Source organism: Acanthochromis polyacanthus, chromosome 13 (genome assembly GCF_021347895.1).
Source record: "Acanthochromis polyacanthus isolate Apoly-LR-REF ecotype Palm Island chromosome 13, KAUST_Apoly_ChrSc, whole genome shotgun sequence".
Classification (NCBI taxonomy): domain Eukaryota; kingdom Metazoa; phylum Chordata; class Actinopteri; family Pomacentridae; genus Acanthochromis; species Acanthochromis polyacanthus.
Window position 1 is genome coordinate 3,121,512 of NC_067125.1, and position 22,543 is coordinate 3,144,054.

At 42.1% G+C, this 22,543-nt stretch overlaps 2 protein-coding genes across 4 annotated transcripts in view; both read left to right on the forward strand.

Annotated features, from left to right (window-relative positions):
* LOC110956639 (scavenger receptor cysteine-rich type 1 protein M130-like) overlaps positions 1–22,543 on the forward strand; it is a 69,936-nt gene that overhangs the window by 39,863 nt on the left and 7,530 nt on the right. For all 3 annotated transcript variants that reach the window (XM_051958014.1, XM_051958015.1, XM_051958016.1), the window contains exons 7-10: positions 1,185–1,454; positions 1,952–2,245; positions 2,973–3,299; positions 3,810–4,130. In XM_051958014.1, coding sequence (XP_051813974.1) covers positions 1,185–1,454; positions 1,952–2,245; positions 2,973–3,299; positions 3,810–4,130 — 1,212 coding nt within the window. The remainder of the gene's footprint in view (positions 1–1,184; positions 1,455–1,951; positions 2,246–2,972; positions 3,300–3,809; positions 4,131–22,543) is intronic.
* Positions 15,033–20,547, forward strand: LOC127536779 (CD5 antigen-like). The gene is made up of 4 exons (XM_051958024.1): positions 15,033–15,231; positions 16,255–16,533; positions 19,829–20,122; positions 20,207–20,547. Exons 1-4 carry the CDS (start codon positions 15,186–15,188, stop codon positions 20,512–20,514), a joined length of 927 nt encoding a protein of 308 aa, XP_051813984.1. The 5' UTR covers positions 15,033–15,185; the 3' UTR covers positions 20,515–20,547.

Consider the following 22,543-nt stretch of genomic DNA (forward strand, 5'->3'; position numbering starts at 1 on the left):
ATTCGAAGGCCAGAAACCACTATTCAGGGCAGCCCTATTGGTTAATATATATTTTTAATCCATTAAATAATAATGGCAATCAATCAATTAACTATGAATCGTTAGCATCCTCAACCGTAAGGGTAACAAATAATTTATAACCGTTAAAGAAGCCATATTCTGCATTATGGTTTCTCCCTTTCCTTCAAGGTGCATATAATAGGTCTGAAAACTTATGAAGCCCAAAATCTGTCCCAAAGAGAGTTATTCGTTATACAGAAAACACTGCTCCTTGCCTTCCTGAAATGTCTTGTTTTCAGTCTAGGAATTTCTTTTGTTATTAATCTGTGCCATCCTGTAATCTGACGCCTCGCTAGTATGGTGTCAAAATTTGGTCAAAAGTCATGCGTATGTAACTCTCTCCCGCGCAAGCGGAAAAAATTCTCCACGGGAGCAAAAAACACTCTGTGCGCACGTAGCAATGTCTCCACGTGTGCAGACCAAGCTCCATGCGTCCAGTGTCTCACGAAACTGTCCTCCTGCGTGCATGGAGCTCTGATCTACGTGTGCGGGGAGAAGACTTTTGACCAAGGGCGTAGGTTTGCATAGGGACGGTAGGGACAAAACACTACCAACTTTTCAAGAGGGTCAGATTGTCCCCACCAACTTTTAAGCCACCTTATTTGCATTCTATAATGAGTTCAGTTATATAGGTAATTTTGATTGTCTTCCCATATGTTGTAAGGATAGAATTGACCCTACCATTATTAAGTGAATTATTTTCATTATGTTCAGACCAGGTTCAGACTTACATTTACCCCTTTTCACTTGCTGAATGTGCCGGTCCAATCAAACGTGCGTTTGATTGGCTGATGACTTCACCCCCCCACCCCCACGCCACCCCCCCGCACACTCACACAGCCCCGACAGAAATACACAAGAAATAAACATGCCGCCTTCTCCACCCCCTTCGAAGAGGAGGGATATTAGAAGTTTTTTTCGGCCATGCAAGTTATGCTGTTATATCGTCCCTACCAATGTTGAGACCAAACCTACGCCCTTGGTCACAACCTTTCACCCTGACCAGTTCACACACAGTGGTGCACAGTACAAGTCAGGCCAGTCAAACACTGAGTCAGCCCAGTGGTTTCACCTCCACCTCCCTCCTCTGTGTCCTCTCACACTCTCTCTCTTCACCCCTGGAGTTCGCCGTGTGCCTCCACGTTTCGCTGTCCCCCCCACCAATCACGAGGTGATGCCTGGCGGGAGTGTCAACTTGACCTGCGTGGCGGTCGGCTCCCCCATGCCATACGTCAAGTGGATGAGTGGTGAAGTGGAGCTGACCCGCGAGGAAGAGATGCCTATTGGCCGCAACGTCCTGGAGCTCACCAAAATCCGCCAGTCTGCCAACTACACCTGTGTGGCCTTATCCTCCCTGGGCATGATTGAGACGACAGCCCAGATCACTGTCAAAGGTCAGAAACACTGTGTGGAGGTGTGTGTCTGGATGGGATGTGACATGGAGAAAAATGGAATGAAAGATTTCAGAGAGTGTGTGTTGGAATTTTACACAGAGTGCTTAAAACGAAATTATTTGATCAAATTGGAAATTCAAATGCAAGTTTTTCACTTTTGAAGCAGTGAGAAAGTAATCTCAGCGAGCCTTCAGCTAATTTTAATTAAATAGTCAGCTGATTATTTACTTTCCAAAGTTACAGGGAGCCATAACAGAGGGCTGAAAGAGCCGCATGCGGAGCCGCGGGTTGCCGACCCCTGGTTTAGACTTTGCTGTATTCATTTACCCTCTCCCTTTACAAGCCTTCCAGTACCTGCTGCTGAGGAACATCATGATGCTGCCACCACCATGCTTCACATCATAATGTCTCATAGGAGTCTTGGTGGAGCAGAATCAGTAGTTTAGATGTAATTTCTCCAAAACTTGAACCTTCTGATCTTCTGTCTCCTCCTGCAGACTCTGTGAGGCTGGTGGGCGGGACTCACCGGTGTTCAGGTAGACTGCAGGTGAAGAGGAACCAGGTGTGGTCCTCAGTGTGTTCAGATGGATTTGACCTGCAGGATGCTGAGGTGGTCTGCAGGGAGCTGGGCTGTGGTTCTCCTTCAGGGTTTAAGGAGGAACTCTATGGAGAAGCTCCAGAGTGGATCCCAGAGTTCCGGTGTGGAGGCCATGAGTCTGCTCTGCTGCACTGTGAGCGCTCAGATAGAGACACCTGCTCACCTGAAACCACCGTCACACTCACCTGCTCAGGTAAAGCTGCAGCTGGAATCACTCCCAGACAGCAGGTAACGTTCCCACAGCGTTGGAGAACGTTACCCACAAGTGTTCATGATTTTATGAAGAAAAAACTCATCAAATGTTCAGAGAATGTTCTCAGAAAGTTTACAGTGATGTTCCTGTAAAGAACAAAAAGTCTGAATGCAGCATTCAGAGGATGTTGTCAGAAACTCAGATCAGGTTCTCAAACCAATATTCAAAACATTTTCCAGATGTTCTCCAGGCCTCAGATGATGTTCATAAAACGTTCCTGTAATGTGACATTATTAAAGGAGGAAGGTTTAGCTTGTATGTTGAGGGAACGTTCTTCTTTCAAACACTGATGATAACAAATGATGTTTTCAATGAAACATTCAGAAAATGTTTTTAAGGTGTTACCTCCTCAGACGACAGAACGTTCTTTAAAAGATGTTTCCACAAAGGTGGAACGTTCTGTCTGCAAAGACTGTCTGTTGTCTGAGGTGTTGATGTCAGGATGCAGGAACGTTTTCTGAAGACGTTCTGAAGATGTTGTTGAGGGAACATGTTCTACAATCTGTCAAACGTTTCCACAACGTTTGGAGAACGTTCAGTCTAACAATGTTCTCACCAAGACATCTTTAGTTCTTCTACTTTTCAGAAGAACATTCTGGAAACAGAGAAAACGTTGTTCAGAACACATCAGTAGAACCTTCTCAGAGCTGCTCCTGTCTCCTCTCAGCTCCAGACCAAGTGAGGCTGGTGGGAAACAGAAGCACCTGTGCAGGTGAGCTGCAGATGAAGGTCCATGAAGACTGGAGGCCCGCGGTGGACGAGGACTGGTACTGGAACCACACCTGGACATCAGCAGCAGCAGCAGCAGCATCAGCAGTGTGTTCTCAGCTCGGATGTGGTTCTATCGTGACTACAGATTTAGAGAGAATCGGATCAAAGAGACCCGTGTGGCGTATCGAGTCCTCCTGCTTCCAGTCGGCTATTTCCCTTCAGGACTGTCTGTTTCTGAGCGATGAGGCCAGAGACTCCGATAGTCTGCAGGTGATCTGTTCAGGTAACAACAGCTTCAGGTGTTTCCTCTGAAAGATGAACTAAGGAGCACAAATTCTGCTTCTTGGTTCCTTCTTTCCCTCAGTGTGCAGCTGCAGCAGCCACAAAGATCCACCATGGAGACATTATTTATTCAGATGACCATCATGAGTTAGTTTTTACTGTTTGACTAGAAATTATCTTTAATTTAATAAAACTCTGAAAATCTGTAAAGTAGCAGTTTAAAAAACATTTTATCAGAGTTTTTCTTCCACCAACAGTAAATATCTGTAACAAAACATGTTTGTTATTAAAATACAGTAAAAAAATATAAATTTAAAATGTAAAACATAAAAATAGTAATTTTTCCCCAGAAATCTCAGAAAATGTCTGTAAAAGAATGAATTAGTGTTTATAAAAATCTACTTTTCAGTGAGATTTCGTCTGTAATTTAAATAACAGTAATTCTTCACCAAATAACAGTTAAAACAGCTGATTTTTTACAGTGTAGATTAAGGAACCTCTGTGTTTCCAGATCTGCTGGTTCAACCAAACATCTCCGTGTCTTCGTCCCGTCTTGAAGTCCAGCAGCAGAAGGTTAGGGTCCTCTTGGGCTCCAACTTCAGCATCATCTGCTCCACCAGGCCTCAGTATCCAGGAGGTTCCTTCCAGCTCGTCTTCAACTCCTCCAGCTCAACGCTCAACTACGTCCTTCCAGCCGTCACACATTCGGCCTTTTTCCTGTTTCCTGCTGCAGAAGGCCTCCACAGAGGGACGTACACCTGTATTTACCACCTCTACGTCTTCTCCCATAACTTCTCCTCCACCAGCCGGCCCATCTATCTCATCCCCTCAGGTAGCTTCAGAGTCCAGGAGGGGAACACAAGTTCTACTTTCTGCTCAGACAGACCTCCTCAGGCTTATTGGTGTCTTAATTCCAGTACAAAGACAGACACTGTGGTGATTTTATTCATGCAGAGGCCAAACCTGGACTGCATTTTCGACAAATCTGTACTTGTTCCTCTTTTAACAGCAGTTTGTGAAAGAAATCTGATTCAGAAAGCTCAATTTTATCAACTCTAGCTGTCGAATTAGTCTCTTGTGCAGCGATCAACTGCTCCAAAAGCTCCTGCTACACTTTGAATGTGACCATGACAAACTCCATACATGCAGCTTTATTTAGTCCACATTTACTCACTTCAAATAACTTGTTTTAGTTTTTAATATAAAAAGAAAATCTTTTCTGTTCAAAGTAGCTTCCTAGTGCAGTGATAAAGGTAGAAAAGATGGACTAAATCAAGCTAGAATCAAGCTAACAGTGTGTCACGGTCACATTCAGAGTGTAGCAGGAGCTCTGGGAGCAGTTTATCGCTGCACCAGGAGGCTACTTAGACAGCTAAAGGAGATTCATTTCAGGATGTATTTTGTAGTAAAAAGTGTCTGTTTTGGACTAAATGAAGCTAACTTGTGTGAGTGTGTCATGGCTACGTTTGAAGTGTAGCAGGAGCTCTGAGAGCAGTTTGTTGTTGCACCAGGAGGCTAATTCTAGAGCTAATCATTGAATTAGGTCAGTTTTTCATGTTTATAGTTACAACTTGAATCATATTTATTCCACAAACTGCTGGTTAAAGGAGAACAAATGTAGATTTGTTAAAATTCTTCCCACAACTTTGAAATTAAAACCACGACTAAACAGTCTGCCGAGTGTCAGGAGCAGAGATTTAACAGGTTTTCTGTTATTTTATTCTTTGTTTTAGCGTTATAAAGACACAGACAGGCTTGTTGGTGAAAGAGCATTCATTTATGGATTCATTTAGTCTTAAATTCTGTAAAAAAAAAAAACTGCTGAAAACAAGTTGTTTGAAGGGAGGAAACGTGGACTAAACAAGCTAACTTGTGTGAGTGTGTCACGGTTGTGTCTGAAGTGTAGCAGGAGCTCTGGGAGCAGTTTATCGCTGCACAAGGAGGCTGCTAAAACTGAAGTTTGTCAACTTTCTGAATCCTACTTATTTCACAAAGACAGGAACCAAAAGTGAAGCTACTTATCACGTTTAACTGCAACAATAATGTGTTTAATCCTAAAATAATGTCAGTAATAATGTGTTTTCTTCTGTTTTTCAGCTCCTCTGATGGATTTGATCATCAGACTTGTCGTCCACCTGCTGGTGATGGTTCTTCTCATCTCTGTCACCTGCTTCTACTCTAGAAAATAGTACGTATAATAAACGTTTAACAGAAACAGAAAACACTGTACGTAGAATAAATGTTTCATAGAAACAGAAAAGCTGTTTTAGTCTTTATCAGACTTGTTTTCTGTCTCATCTTTCCAGCTCTGTAGAAACCAGAAGCAGAAATGAAGAAACAAACGTCGTCGCTGAGCTCCAGTGATCCACGATTTACCAAGAAACATCCAGAAAATGATCTGTCTGCTTTTGTCCATGAAATAAACTTTCATCCAGAAGTGAAACAACAACAACTTCTACAGAAAACAACAATATTTCAGCTGATTTAAATACAGGAAAAAATACAGTCAGGTTGGAAAAATACTGATTTTTAATGTGGACGTTATTCACAGTTTGGGCTTTTTATGCTTAACATGTAAATGAATTCTATTTTTAAGTGTTTTTAATGGATATTATCTGGAATTTAGCAAAACTTAGAAAATGTGTCAACAGTTTATAAACAAACATTTTTGAATCTCTCATTGGTAATTTAAAAAAATGGAATCAAATGTTTAAATTTTTTAACAGATTTTTTTTTAAAAAGTGAAATTAGTCTCATTTTACAGTCAAATATGAACATTATGTTCAGCTTTCAGTCATTTTTAAATTAGTTTTTTTACAGTTAACGTAAATTCTAGGGCTGGACCCGAATATCCCGAATATTCGTTCGCTACAGCTTCGTATCCGGATATTAATTTTGGTATCCGAATATTCTTCAGTTTAACTGAACACCAAACGAAGGCAAAATTTGGACCCGGGAGACCAGACGAACGGATCCGAATATTCGGGCCGTCTCCGCCACAAGCCCCGCCCCCGTCAGACGTTAAGGGGCGGAACGAATATTCGGATATTCGTCTTTAATAGGGCCCAAATATCCAGAGGCCAGAAACCACTATTCAGGCCAGCCCGAGTAAATTCTTAACATTTTTTCACAGATTTTAAAAGATATTATCTTTAATTGAACAAAAATACAAAAATCTATCAAAAAACAGTTAAAACCTTTTTAAAAAACTGTTTTAGTCTTTAATACACATAGTTTTTCATTAAAATGAAAATGTATGTAAAACATGTTTTTGGTGGATTTAAATGCAATCAAAATTGTGTAATTTTACATCAAATGTTAAAAAAACAAATTAACTTTTGGAAAAAATACTGAATACTGTGGACGTTGTTTACGGTTTTGGTCTGTTTTTTATGGTTAAAATGTAAATTAATATTGTTTTTTTTATTGTTTCTACAAAGTATTATCTGTGATTTAACGTCCTTAACACACAATGTTTTTATCAGTGGTTTAATTTTCTAAATATATTAAAATAGTCTAATTTTACAGTCAAATGTGGATGTTATTTACAGTTTTCACCCATTTTTTAATTTTTTTAAAACAGTTATTCCTTTTGTTCAGTGATTTAACTCGATATTATCTGTAATTTAACAAAACTGTAAAAATCTGTGAAAAAACTGTTTAAAAATCCTCAGTTTCAGTCTTTACTAAACATAATTTCGCTTTCAAATGATGCTTTTGTTTGTAAAATAAACTTGAATCCAGAAGTTGTTTCTGTGTGTCACTAATTCATGCATTCATCAGTATTTCTGTTTCACTTTTACATTCTGTCTCTCCATCCATCCATCCATCCTAGTTCCAGTGATATGTATCCAAGGTGAAAGTGATGGATGTTGAGCAGAGCTTCAGGTTGGTTGTCTACTGATCTACTGTTTCAGGCTGAGCAGGAGGACATCCTGTGGGAAGAAGCTCCTCCTCATCCTCTCTGTTTGCCTTCAGGCAGCGCTAACGCCGCCCTGGTGGCAGCAGAGAGAACAGTCTGTGGCTGGGGTGGGTGGCCTTTCAGCTGCAGCGTTTGTTGTAAATGTCCTGCAGGTTGGGGAGGGTGGTTCTGGTGGTTCTCAGCCCAGCGGACCACCCTCCTCAGGGCCAACAAGTCCTGCTGGGTGCTGCTGATGCTCCCAGACAAAACTGTGCCAGTGGTGCAACTGGAGAAGCTCCTGAGCACCTTGAGAGGAGCTTCAGGTCCCTCAGACATCTGAGGTGGTAGAGACGCTGTGGAGCTTTCTTCAGCAGGGTGCTGATGTGACAGGACCACCACAGGTGCTGGAAGCTCTCCACTCTCTCCACCTCTGTCCCGCTGATCCTGAGTGGGTGCTATGTCCTCTGCCGCTTCTTGCTGTCGTCCACAATCGGCTCCTTGGTCTCCCTCACTTCATTTCTTTTTAGATTTCAGCTCAGCCACAATCATAAAAACATTAAAACTCCCTAAAAATTACCCATCAGCCCACTTCCTGTCTGTTGTTAGACATTAAACTTTGATTCAGTGTTATTATTATTATTAAAGATAAAAAGTTCTTTGTCATCGTGTGATTGGTTGAGAATCTCCACTGTTGGACAGGAGATGAAATAATGTGAGAGTCTGAAGCCAGACGTGATGGATAAAGTCAGAGACCAACAGACTCCTGATCAGCTCCTTCATCAACATGTGAATGTAGAAATAAAGGACACAGTGAGTGTTGAGCTGAATCTCAGGACATGGGACTAAATACTACACTTCCCACAATGCAGCGGAAGTCCTCTGGCTTCAGAAGGTCTGACGAGAGCTGATGGATTGTTTTCTGCTGTAACAAACACTGTTGGTGGCTCTCTGGAGCTCAGCCTCCTCCTGCTCCTCCAGCTCTCTTTGGAAGGGTCTGCTGAGGAAGTCCCAGATGTAGGTGCTCATGATGGTGAAGTGATGTGGTGTTCTGCTAGAAGATGTTCTCCTGGTAGGGTCAGCTGGTACAAGCTTTGAAACGAGTCGTATCTCTGAGCTTCGCTAATCGCACTGAGAAAGTCTCAACACATAATTAGTGATTTCCAGAGAGGAAAAAATAATAGTTTACAACTCAGAAATCTGCTTTTCATTCATCAGTAAGCTAATGGATCAAATATTCTGTTGTTGTGAGTCAGTGGACTGGTGAGCTGAAGATGATGATGTTGTTGTTGACAGACGGCAACTGCTCTCATCCACAGACTTCATCATCCTGAGCTTTGAATGTGAATGGATGGAATCATTGATCAACAGTCATTGATTCCTGATGCTTTAATGACTGAATGTCGCCCTCATGTGGTCAAACTCTTTAATTACAGCAGCTCCAGATCAAAGCTCACGTCTTCGTTTCCTTCTGTTCCGTTCATAAAATCCACAGACAAGGAGTTTGGAGCCGAAGGTGAGACGATTTAAAGCTCAGAGTTAAAGGACACCAAAGCAGCAGCATGAATCCACAACTCTGAGGACATTTATTTCAGGACTAAATACACATCTGAGGTGATTTTCATTTCTCACAGACACAAGAAGCCATTATTATGATTCACAAATACATTTGACAGAACTGTGAGAGAACGATGTTTCTACAGATATATTTATTACTTTGGTGATCATGAGTCATTGGATGTAAAAATCTAAAACATTTCACCGCTTTTTCTTTCCTCTGAATCATTTTTACTTATTTCTTCATAATTTGTGATTATTTAGATGTTGTTTGGACACATCATGAAGAGTAGCTGACTTTTTTTTAACAAATAGATCTCATTTTTACTGACGGACCTGAAAGAATCCCTAAATATTTTAATGTGGAAACACTAAGCAGTCCACAGTGTTAGGTCTGTAATTCAGGCTCCTCTCCCCTTTTCCATCTTCCCTTTTCCCTGCAATAAACTCCTTTACATCCATCCCTGCCTTGGTAGTGTGGTTCTCTGCTCGGGTCCTGTCTCCTAAAACCGTGACACCAAATCTCCATTTTGTAAGTGCATGCTGTATTTCAACATATGTGTGTGTGTATATATATATAGACACGCACACATACATAGATGCATACATATGTCACCTTTATCAACAGATTCTGGTTCAAACTGGATCAAACCTCCACATTTATCTAACAGCATCAGTTTCCAGGTTCTCTTCGCTGGAAGCCGTAAGGTTTAATAAATGTTGCTCAACACTCAGATCAACATCTCCACAGAAAACCGATAACGAGTTTTTTTTTTTTCCTGTTTGCGTCTTCAACCAGCTGCAGGTTTTATTCATCCAAAAGTTAAAGGAGCTGAAGGACAGAAAACAAAAGAATAAAGTTCAATATTATTGATTATTTGTGTTTGTAGAATCTAAAAACCTGGAAGCAACATGTTTCTATGAGGTTTTACCAACACTGGAACATCAAATGTTGTCTAAAGATCGCATTTTTCATCTCATTACTGCCGTTTGTATCTTGTTTTGGTCATTTTGTGCCCTGTTTTTGTTGTTTTGTGCTGTTTGTATCTTGTTCTGGTCATTTTTTGTCTCTCTTTTGTTGTTTTGTGTGTTTTATATCTTGTTTCAGTTATGTCAGTCAGTGTGAGCTCTCTGGTCTGTTTGGTCCTCCAGTCTCTGCTCCTCACTAACATGGCCGTAGCCAGGTATGAGGTCAGCGAGGTCCGGACCTCACCTATTTTTTCGGAGTTTTTTTTTTTCGCCAAATATGCCCAACTGAATAAAACATAAACTCATAAAAACTTGAAACCTCTCTGTGAAACGTGCTTGTAAATTATAAATTGTGGTAAACATCCATGGGCTTTGTGTTCTGTTTGTGCCTGTGTGCGTGTTGCGGTGAAAAGCTGTTTGATCAGCTGATGCACGTACCCGCAAATGCGCCCTGTGATGCGCTTGGCAGCGGGCCAAACCCCGTTCAAAAACTAGTGTTTTTATTATTAGCACTTTGTAGACCACATCTCCGCCCATCTACACCAAGGTGACCACAATATATTTTTTTAGATAATTCGGCACTAGTTCGGCCTGTCAGATCATCTGATCAAAGAGTTTAATTACTTTTAACCACAGCGGAGAGCGCGTCCGGCGCTTTTTTTTTTTTGATGAGCGCCTGGCTCATCAGACAACATACAATGTATGTTGAAGATATTTCTAACCTTTCCAGTGACGACTTGTGTCTGTGAGAGGTCATTCTCAGCCATGCGAAGACTTAAGACATGGCTTAGATCTACCATGTCCAACGACAGACTGACAGGCCAGGCGATGATGCATGTGCATCAGAAAGTGGAGGTGAACCGGGAGAATATCCTTCGACGGTGGGATGCCTCTGGTCACAGGAGGATTCAGCTGGCCTTTGATGTAAAAAGTTGATTTGTTTTTTTGAAAAAATATACATTTTTGTTTGGAAAATGCTGATTTCACATCATTAAAAGATATTTAAACAACAAACATCTTGTGTGACTTGTAGCCTAAAAAAAATATATAAAAATAAATATTTTTAAAAAACATTGAAAAATTTTCGATGCGCATCATGGACCTCACCTATTCCAAAATCCTGGCTACGGCCCTGCTCACTAACTCTGTGTTCTTGTTCTGTAGTCTGGACTCACTAATCCAATCTTCATCCAGACGCCCACCATGAATCTGTCACATCATGTGGAAAGGCCTGAAGGTCAAAGTTCTTCAGTGAGTGTTTTGTCATGATCAGAGGTGGGCGTCGGACTGAGAGGCTGCAGTGAATCCATGCTGTAGTACAGTGACCCCTATGGTGATCTCTATGGTGACCTCTATGGTGATCTCTGCAGTCATCTCTTCAGTGATCACTCAGGTCTTGACTGAAGACTCCAGATTGGTGTTTGGGCGGCGTGTTGGTCAAGATAAGGTCTATCAATGTGGCAGCTGAGGGAGATTTTAAATTAAATCCGGTCGCCTCAGATATCGTTTCAGATGGGTTTAGTGCCTCAAATTGCTGTGAAACTAAACCAGGTGGGTTGGACATATCCCAGTTTAAATCACCCATAAGGTCAAACTCAGAGGAGATGTGAGGAGCCACAAATTCACTGAGATGTTAGTGCACAAGCTGGGGCTGAGGGTGGTCTACAGCAAGCAGCAACCGAGAAAGAAAAGTTTTTTGACAGTTTAAGCATTAAAATGAACAATTCAAATCGCTTTGGAAGTGACGTAGACAGGGATCCTGAACGTTGCAGGGAGTCTTTAACAAAGATATCCACACCCCCACCCTTAGTGCCTCTGTCCTGGTCACAACCATTATAGCAAGTATTAAGATTTAGGAGCTGCTACCACTTTTGTTGAGCCACGATTCTGAGACGGCAACAACATCTGGATTAGCACTGTGTACCCAAGATTTTACCAGATCAGGTTTAGAGAACAAACTATGGATAGACCAGGCTAGGCTACAGTTAGCAGAGGTCCAGGCTACAGCTAGCAGAGGTCCAGGCTGAAGCTAGCAGAGGTCTAGACTAAAGCTAGCAGAGGTCCAGGCTAGAGCTAGCAGAGGTCGAGACTAAAGCTAGTAGAGGTCCAGGCTAGAGCTAGCAGAGGTCGAGACTAAAGCTAGCAGAGGTCAAGACTAAAGCTAGCAGAGGTCTTGGCTAAAGCTAGCAGAGGTCTTGGCTAAAGCTAGCAGAGGTCCAGATTAGAGCTAGCAGGCGTCTAGACTAAAGGTAGCAGAGGTCCAGGCTACAGCTAGCAGAGGTCACGACTAGAGCGAGCAGAGGTCCAGGCTAGAGCTAGCAGAGGTCACGACTAGAGCGAGCAGAGGTCCAGGCTAGAGCTAGCAGAGGTCCAGACTAGAGCTAGCAGAGGTCGAGACTAAAGCTAGCAGAGGTCAAGACTAAAGCTAGCAGAGGTCTTGGCTAAAGCTAGCAGAGGTCCAGATTAGAGCTAGCAGGCGTCTCGACTAAAGGTAGCAGAGGTCCAGGCTACAGCTAGCAGAGGTCACGACTAGAGCTAGCAGAGGTCCAGGCTAGAGCTAGCAGAGGTCTAGACTAAAGCTAGCAGAGGTCTAGGCTAAAGCTAGCAGAGGTCTCGGCTAAAGCTAGCAGAGGTCCAGGCTAGAGCTAGCAGAGGTCTAGGCTAAAGCTAGCAGAGGTCTCGGCTAAAGCTAGCAGAGGTCCAGCCTCGAGGTAGCAGAGATCCAGACTACAGCTAGCAGAGGTCCAGGCTAAAGCTAGCAGAGATCCAGACGAGAGCTAGCAGAGGTCCAGGCTAAAGCTAGCAGAGATCCAGACTACAGCTAGCAGAGGTCCAGGCTAAAGCTAGCAGAGATCTAGACTAAAGCTAGTTGGATAGTTCTGCTCATAGGTAGAGCAGCAGAGAGCAGGATTTATTTTCAGAAGCAGAATTCTTTCTTCATTGTAGATTTTAAAGTCTGTAGGAGCAGAAAACTATGCAGTTGTTGGTTGTAAAAGCAAACAGAGGACTGAGCTGGAGGCCATCTTTCTGTTGTTCTGTGTCTTGTTTTAGTCATTTTGTGTGTGAGTCTTCATCAGTAAGCGGTTTATAAAATATGTGAAAATGGTGAAAAATCTGAATTTCCTGAAGTCCAAGACGACAAAAGATCCAAAGATGTTGAGTTTAGTGTCACAGAGGAGGAAAGAAATCAGAAAATATTCACATTTAAGAAGCTACAGTCAGAATTTAAATTTTTATGATTTAAAAATGCTGAAATCCATGAATTTATTATTCTAATAGTTACCAAGTGTGCAGCCATGTTTAGGTGTGTGGACCAAATGTTTGATGTTTCTGCTGACTGTTGTTTTTTAATCTGTATTTCTGATCTGTATTTTCAGGAAATTCTACCTGATAAGATGATTTCCTCTTCTCAGCTTTTAGCTCTGCAGCAGCACCGAGGACATCTGAAGCTTTACTGTCCATCAACACTGCACAAAATCTAGGATTTTAACAGTTTCATCTGCATTCTTTAGTCTTATTTTACAGATGTTCCCTGTTTTGATCATTTCTATCTAAAATATTAGTAAAATGACAGCAGAGAATGCAAAGTTTCACCATGAAATCACCTATTTTACTGGATTTAAATCAGCAAACGTCATCGTTTTACAGATACCTGCAATAATTTGACATATTTAGTTCGACACACAGCACATGGTGTGTCATCTATAAAGCAAAGGTCATCAGAGAAACACAGAACCTCTCTACCACCCCAGTGCTCCAGAGTTTGTTCTGCTCAGCCAGGAATCAGTACAATGATGAGCTCTGAGGACTCCCTAGGTTTTAAACTAGAGACAAAATGAAATGATTTTCAGTGCATTGTGTTATCGACAGTGCTTAAGATGTAACTTCACTGAAGGTCAGGGGGTTAAATTATCTGGAAATTAAGGTTTGAATGGAAAGAAGTGTGTGTTTCAAATAAAACTCTGGCCTATTTTTTCCGTTGCCTCCTACAGAGTGGGACAGTGATATTGCATCTTTCCTGCTGCTCCTTCATGTCCTACCACCTCAGCCTACTAAAAAGAAAATTCAGAAGATCGGTGTCGCTCAAGCTGTGGACCTTCTAACTGTGTTTCACGAAGTATGTACAGAGCCACGTTATGTGATTTCAGTGGGACATGTAGCACAGACTGAAGACAATATTTCAAGGTAACTTTGTATGTTCTTTTTTTTCCCCGTAATCGTGTAGAGGAACACATTGAGAACCGGGAGGAGCATCACCAGCCCTGCCTTCTTGCTTCTGGAACCTGCAAGCAGACTATCGGCTCTGACGACACTGTGATGGAAAAGAAACCCATTCCTTGCTTCTGGAACCACGTCATTGGCAGCCTTTGAACTCTTTAAGGTGCATTTTGTCTTCAGTGTGAGCGATGATGATGCCCTCAGAAACATGTACACATTCCTGCAGACAACAGAGTGTACTATTGATGTTGGCATCACAAAAGAGAGCCCAAAGGTGAAGGAATTAAGGGCCAAGTTCTTGAACATGAGCTCAAACCCATGTTATTTATGGATGTGTACATGCCACATCTGCAGAGAACTGCACAGTGTTCCTAGTGCAATTATTCTGCACTTTTTTTTGCGTGTTATATTTTGTCAAAAAAAGCGAAGTCTACAGCGATTGTGTTGGCACTATAAAAGACAGGCTACTGGCAAAGAGCCTGATTTATGAAAGAAAGCAAAGAGACAAGTTTTTAAACAAAGTACACATTTATAGATCCTTGCATGATGTTGTCTAACGCAGACACACCTTTAGAAACACACACAAGATTTTTCCACAAATGCTTCGTGATAATATTTTAAGGTTGTGTCCAAAAACTTTTTTTCCACCGCTGTATGTTCTACGCAACTCTGGGGAAAAATGATTGAACAAAAATATGAATTTACACGTTCTCGGTCAAAAAAAAGAACAGAAATCTGTATTTCTGTAAACAGTAATGTAATTTGGAAATTACACGTTTACCAAATGAGAATTTTTAAGGATAAATAATTAAAAATAAGTAATTAAAAATAAATAATTAATAAATCAAATACATATTTTAGATATTTTTCAGTATTTGAGAGAAAAAAAATCTGATTTTAAAATGGCAAAATCTAAATTATTTTACAGATTTTTTTGTTTTTAAAAACAAAATATTTATTTTTACAAATAGTAATCAGTTCATAAAAATAATGATTTTACAGATATTTGATTCATTATTTAAAGCTATTTAAATATTTTTTAGCCTCATTTTCTGCCAGATTTCACTCTTTAAGTTGTTGTTTTTTATAATTTTCTTCTGAAATGAAGACCTTCAGTGTTTGTTTGTGGTTTCTGCAGGATCTTTGCTGTAAAATGTTTCCTTAAAGCAGCAGCAGGAGGCTGAACCCACTCTGGTCTGATAAAGACGTTAAAGGAGGAAATAAGTTCAGTCTGCAGCCGCCGACATGGACCTCAGAGCTCTGACGCTGTTTGTGGGTTTGTGCAGCTCAGGTAGGACCTTATTTACTGACGGACACGTTTACACTTTGATTCTCCAAGCTCTGAACTGATGCATCCACCACAAATACTGAAAGGAACACAGAATACAGAAAGAAAAGCTCACTGGTGTGTTCAAGGCTGCAGCTGTGGGAGGAAATCTCAGCGTCAAACAATTAATTTAATGCATTCTGGGTCATTTCTCTGCACCAGTTTGTTCATTTTCTGCAAGAATTTGCTGTTAAAATGTCTTTATTTATTAAAAGACTACACATGGCTGCAGGTTTTGTTGGAATTTCAGCATCAAACTGTTCATTTCATGCATTCTAGTGACTTTTTCTTCACCAATTTGCTGTTAAAATGTCTATTTATGAAAAAACACACAAAAATGGAGCTGAATAGAAAATGCTCTGGAATCAGGCATTCTGCAGCATGTTTTACTCTGAGGTGATCAGAAAACTTTGTTGCACAGTTTGCACTCAACCAGCTTTTATCCAAGCTGCCATCTGGACGTTTTTTTCAAAGAAAACTTTGCGCCCACCAAGCTCCATGCGTCTCGTCTTCCTTCACTCTTCATTAAGCTTTATTATGTGCTGACGTCACACCTGTGGATCTTCTTCACTGGAAACAGATTTTAGGTTCATTAGCGCCACCTACTGGACTGAAGTGTTCATCAGAGTTACTGGTGTGACAGAAATTAGGGAACTGACAAAGGTGTGATGAAAAGGGTTATTTTTCATGCTTTTTTTCTGCAATTGATTGATGTGAATGAACACGTTAAAGTCCCAGCCCTAAAATAGATAAATACAGATATATGCACTTAGATGTTGACTGTACAAAGAAGAAAACTAAAGTTCTTCATTTTCTTTTGAACTCTATTTAGACATATAGCAATAAATCTAATTATTTTCCTGATCTTTCATTATTTGAATCAAAGTTTGTATTTTAGGGCTGATCGCTGCTATTTTACTGATTTTCATTGTTTTGATAAATTCCTGGGAGTCTTATTTTGAAAGCCTCCACTTCCTGTCCCATCAGCGAGTCCTGCTGAGGTCCGGCTGGTCGGAGGTCCGAGTCCCTGTTCTGGCAGACTGGAGCAGCAGCGTCAGTCGGACTGGGAACCAGTGAGGGACCAGAACCTGGACTGGAACCTGACGGCAGCAGATCAGGTCTGCAGGAGGATCAGCTGTGGTTCTGTGGTTTCACTCAGGAGAACTCTGGACCAGGAACCTCCACAAGACTTGGTCACCAGAGATGAGTCCAGAGCTGAAGGAACTCCAGAACGGCCCCCCTTCAGAGTGGAGATCACCTGCTCAGGTGAGGAGGAACCACTAAGAATAATAATCATAAATAAATGTTTTTGCGGTATTTATCAGTTTTTTATATTTTTATTTGCTTCACAGTAAACCCATTAAATCTTGATTTGTGATCTGTAACTTAACTAAACTAAGTAAAAATTGTGTAATTTTAAAGTCAAAAATTTTATTATTTGTAAAAACAATTGATTGTAGATGTGGACATTATTGACAAATTATGTTTTTTTCTTGTTTTGTTTTTTTTAACAGTCGACATCTAAATCAGTGGTTCTCAGTTTTTTTTCTGTCGAGACCCCCCTTCAGAGGACAAAAAACTTCTGTAACCCCCCCAACAACTTCATATATAGATAGATAGATAGATAGATAGATAAAACTGTCTCAGTATTAAAACCTGAATTTGCAGGGCTGTGTTATTTCATTTAGTTGTTTTTCACAGTACAGATCAGGAGTGTCAAACCTGTTTTAGTCCAGGGGCCTCATAAAGCCCAGTCTGATCTCCGGTGGGCCCCGCCAGTAAAGTCACAGCATCATAACCTAGAAATAATCACAACTCCAACTTTTCTCCTTTGTTTTAGTTTTTAAGAAAAGTACAGTCTGTTCACATTTAATGAATTACCTTTTTACAAAACATTATGAACCTAAAATTTCTTTACAAAAAACAAGTTCAATTTCAGCAGTAGCCTGTGCTGCCTCAGTTCATCATTTACACACATGCATTGTAACTACCAGATCACAGTTTATCTACAAAAACACAAAACATTCAGTCACAGCTATGTGGAACTGAACAATCTAGTATTTGACTTTATGATCAAAGCACCTTGTCAAGGTCTAGAAATTATTTTGAATTTCCAGTTAATGTCGTAAGTTTTATCCTTTGTAAAGTCGTCCCGTGAGCCGAAATGGACCGTCTGGTGGGCCGGTTTTGTCCAGCGGGACGTATGTTTGACATCACTGGTGAAAAAAAAAATCACAGCAGAAGAGCCGAGTACGTGACGTGATCAAATACGCTGGTGTTCCGACTGCACAATAAAGATGTTCTCTCGTTCTCGGAGTCTGTACTTCCGAGTCCGAATGGCCGGCGCAATTTCAATATTGTTTTGCACCACGATAAACAGGCCGGCGTTAAAACAATAATTCAGCTAATTAGTTCTGTGTTAACAGTAGGGCTGGACCCGAATATCCGAATATCCATTCGCTACAGCGGTATCCGGATATTTATTTTGGTATCCGAATATTCGCCCGCCCCCCCGGCGACCCACTTTGGCTCATCCCGCCGTGTTCGACTCATCTCGGCTCCTACATTTGGGTTTCTTACCACCACCCGAATGGCCGGGCGGCTGCTGACGTCATGCTTCACTTCGTCGCATAAACACAAGATGCCGAAGACCTCCGAATGTTCGGTCCGTCTCCCCCCCCCGTCGGACGTTACAGGCCGGAACAAATATTTGGATATGCGTCTTTAATAGGGCCCGAATATCTGGAGACCAGAAACCACAATTCGGGCCAGCCCTAATAAACAGACCTTTTCCTCCCAGTCGCTTGCACCCCCCCTTGACATGCCTCTGCACCCCCCCATGGGGGCGAACGCCACTATTTGAGAAACACTAATCTAAACTCATCGTTTTTGGATTTACAATATATTATGTCTAATTTAGCAGCCAAAGGAAAATCTGTTAAAATATGATGACAATGAATAACCTGCGTGTGTAGCTCACACCAGCATGGTAATCCGGATGTTCTACAGTGTCGTTTGTCTATGCATTCAGAGTCCCAACATATTGTACCAGAGCACCAAAGGCCACCAGCGTGTTCTCCGCTTCCATGTGTAGCTGCTCACCATCTGATCCACCAAGTCCACCCCTCCTTTTGTCCTGCTGTGGTAGAGGATCATGTCTGGTTTCTTCTTGTGTGTGCTGCCATCAACTGCTTTGTCATGATGCATAGTAGTGCTCAAGAGGACCGCAGCCTTTCCTTTCTTCGGCACAGAGCTCACCATGGTCATGCCGCCGTTAAACCCGAGTTCTGAGCTATAAACCTCCCTTGATCTGGACGGCTTCGTGCTAGGTGGGATGTCTGAGTTGTTCTGATGAAGTGTTCCAGCGATGGTCGGGTTTTCCTTGACGAGACGAGCAGCAAGAGGCACCCTGGTGAAGAAGTTGTCCACTGTGATGTTGCGATCTATGGTGGTGAGAGAGAGAGAGAGAGGGGGGAGGAAATGTATGTTGTTTCATAATTATAGTGCTGGAACTTGTACATTCATTGTTGTATTGTGCTGTATGTTCACCTGTGCCGATGATTCCACTGCATAACTGGTGTACGACTTTCGCTCCAAGGTTCCTGTGAGCCTCCTCTCCTGGCTGTCTCCTGGTATGGTTCAATCCAGTGCATAAGGTACTACTCAATCTCTGGGCCTCAGTCTGAGTTTCCTCCTCAGAGGACCCATTAGATTCGTGAACTGAGACCTCAGTGTCACCAGATGAGTCATTATGTCAGAGACCCGACAGACTGGCAGACCCTGCTGGACTCTGGCAGAGCTTCTGGGTCACTACCACCACCCGCCTCTTCTGGTTCGTCCAGCATCCTCACTCATGCAGTCTCAGCTGAAGAGCTGGGGCCAGCTATGCTCTGTATAAAGAGTAGAAAACACAGTAAAGTTTTCAGGTGCACATGAACACACACAGTTTTACATTTGTGTCTTGGCTAAATAGCCTGGCTAGGCTAATTGCTCGACGTAACCTGAACCTAAATATGTTTTATCTACAGTCATCTGTCAGAAACGTTGTCAGATAATATTAACACAGGTTGTTAAACAGTACTTACATGTGAGCAGTTGTCTGAGAATGTACCCTGACTTGAAGGAGTCGCTCCCATGAATGACTAATATTATTGAGTATTGATGACACTTGGATCATGTCAGACCCACCAGCACCAGCTCAATAAAGCGTATATGATATAAAATGGAGCAGTCTTGAAGGAGAATTTCTCCCCCAGAGAGATAACCACAGGTGCTGACGTGGAGAATGAATGAGGGTCACTTTTGACCCTGTATCGGCGTCAAAGGGTTAAAATGTCAGAGAATTGTAAAAAAAAAAAGAAAAAAAGTGTTGATCAGTGTTTCCTCAAAAGTCACGTCAGAAAAGATCGTAAAATATGAATAAATTATTCCAAAAATATTCAGATAAAAACTGTTGAAATGCTGTAATTTTTACAGTGTGAATCAGCTCCGACACAGGAATGTTGTAATGATGGAATTTGTCCAAATATTGAACCTTCTGATCTTCTGTCTCCTCCTGCAGACTCTGTGAGGCTGGTGGACAGGTCTAACCTGTGTTCAGGTAGACTGCAGGTGAAGAGGAACCAGGTGTGGTCCTCAGTGTGTTCAGATGGATTTGACCTGCAGGATGCTGAGGTGGTCTGCAGGGAGCTGGGCTGTGGTTCTCCTTCAGGGTTTAAGGAGGAACTCTATGGAGAAGCTCCAGAGTGGATCCCAGAGTTCCGGTGTGGAGGCCATGAGTCTGCTCTGCTGCACTGTGAGCGCTCAGATAGAGACACCTGCTCACCTGGAACCACCGTCACACTCACCTGCTCAGGTAGGAGGAAACATCTCCAGCAGCACAGTTTGAACTTCAAATCCTGGTTGTGTTTGTTTATCCTGTGCTGCTGTTTCCACTCAGATCCAGGTAGAGTCCGGCTGGTTGAAGGATCCGGTCGGTGTGACGGCACTGTGGAGCTGATAAACTGGGGTGAATGGAGACCAGTGGACGAGCCATACGGGGACCTGAGGTGGGCCAGCGTATTGTGTGATGAGCTGGACTGTGGAGCTCCAGTTTCAACCAGGAGAAGAGAGACGGGTCCAAAAGACACCTGGGGATTTGACTATGACTGCTTGGCCACTCTGATTAATTGTTTCACAAAACCTAAAACCTCCTCTGGTGTCATAGAGCTCACCTGCTCAGGTAAAACCATCAAGAGTCAACTTTAGTGTGTTGGTAAAATGTGTTTCCAGTGAAATATAACAGGGAAAACAGTTTTCAGTGTATTTAATTCAGTGTAGTAGGACTAGGCGATATGGCCTAAAAAAAATCTGCGATTTTTTTTCACAAAAAAATTCCGATTCACGATTTATTTATGTTTTTATCCTCAACCTAAAATCAATTTGCAGATGACAAAGAAATTGTTCAAAACCAGTGATGCCACATCACCCGAACCAATTCCAAACAAGAAAAGCACTCAGAGCACGCAGTACTCCGCCAAGGATGCTCAGTGACGCATCATTTCCAACGCATGAAATCTTCAGTAAACAATTACCCTGTGCTAAGTACAAGCATGTGTTATGCATGTCATGTATTTATACTGAATCAAGTGTAAATTACTCTTTTAAAGGTCTGCTGATCAGTTCATCAATTTTGGCAAGCTTTTGTTTTGCTCGTGTTAAAATAACCGTTCCCTCCAGGCTTTTATTTTGAAGGCTTATTTTGAATGCTACGGCCTCTTATTTTGTACCCATTGCAGCGGCACAGGAAGTGATTCTCTAAGAAGAGGTTTGACATGACAAAGATGTTGTCGAAAGTCTGAAAATTCACGTAAAGATGATAGAAAACGCAGATCTGCCAACCTGTACGCATTTTGCGTAGCAGGTAAGCAATTTGACATCAAAATACGCTGGTACGCTCCGCCTCATTAAACTACTCAAAAAGCTGCAGACATCTGTGAGTGCTGTTAGAAATGTGGACGTGCAATACTCATGCCTGACAACACGATGCAGCAGTGTAGTGGTGCAATTTCAACCAATCATCATAGAGTAGCGGAGAATAACGAGTCTGCAGAACCCTTGTTGGCCCGCTCTCTCCTGTCCTCTGCCTCCCTCCGCCTCTCTCCCCGTTCCCCGTGCCCCCACCCGCAGCAGCTGGTGGTTAAAACGGTAAAATTGTGTGTGTGTGTGTCTGTGTGTCTGTGTGTGTCTGTGTGTGCACGCGTCAGTGTACGTGTGTGTCTTTTGGCAAATATGTACTGTTAATAACGTTACTTTCACGTTGAAAACACAATGTCATATCAGGGAAATAAGCACTGAGAGTTTTTTTTCCTATCGACATGAGCGCGAGCTGTGTGTGTGTGTGTGTGTGTGTGTGTGTGTGTGTGTGTGTGTGTGTGTGTGTGTGTGTGTGTGTGTGTGTGTGTGTGTGTGCTTGTGCGTGTTTGCGCGTGCGTGTGTGAGATTAAGTGGTACTCAAAATATTTCGCCAAGGCTGGCCGGTCTGAAAACGGTTCCACGCTGTTGCTGTTCAGCAAAGGATGTGTCTAAACTTAGAAGCAGCTGGAATGAGGACAAGGTCTCATGGTGAAGAAATGAGTGAAGGCAGGAAGGTGAATTTGTGTTCACATAAGGCTGATGGCTGAACTCAACGTGTCTGGCTGGGGTTTGCTGCATGGCGTGACCAAAATATGTAGCGGTCGGCAGGAATTGGTGGGACTCAAACACCCCACAGTTTAATCATTTGTTCCTTGTATGATTTTCAGCTGATAAATAATGGTCATTTTGTCGTAGGATCACAATCATGTGACCGTCAGCGGGTAACTGACAGTGTTCACTTCATGGTTACAGTGAAGCCGTGTCTGCAACTATATCTCCCAATAGGAAATCCCGAACAAAGCCGTGGATCCAGATTATAAATCGCATCATTTCCAAAATCTAATCACTTGGTCGTTGTGCCACGTCTGACCTTCCCTGAAATTTCATCCAACTCTGTTATTCCGTTTTTCAGTAATGTTTCACACTGACAGACAGATTCAGAGACAAACGTACGCCGATCGTCACATAACTCCGCTGTTCCTTGGCGGAGTAACAATGACTGAAGATATGTTTTCTTTCTTCAGAGTAAGATCTGCACCGTTTGCCACCATGTTGGGGAGTGGGGCATCTATGGGGTGTGCACTCTGACCTACAGGAGCCCAGCAGGCAGGCGTTGGTGGCGGATGTTGATGAGAAAATCTATTTTCATTAAAACAAATTG

What these genes read in the sequence shown, in the direction of transcription:
- LOC127536779 (XM_051958024.1), top strand. Translation starts at nt 15,186, where the DNA reads ATGGACCTCAGAGCTCTGACGCTGTTTGTGGGTTTGTGCAGCTCAG. An exon ending in TGTGGGTTTGTGCAGCTCAG is followed by an intron (nt 15,232 to 16,254) that starts GTAGGACCTTAT and finishes CTGTCCCATCAG; the next exon opens with CGAGTCCTGCTGAGGTCCGG. An exon ending in AGTGGAGATCACCTGCTCAG is followed by an intron (nt 16,534 to 19,828) that starts GTGAGGAGGAAC and finishes CTCCTCCTGCAG; the next exon opens with ACTCTGTGAGGCTGGTGGAC.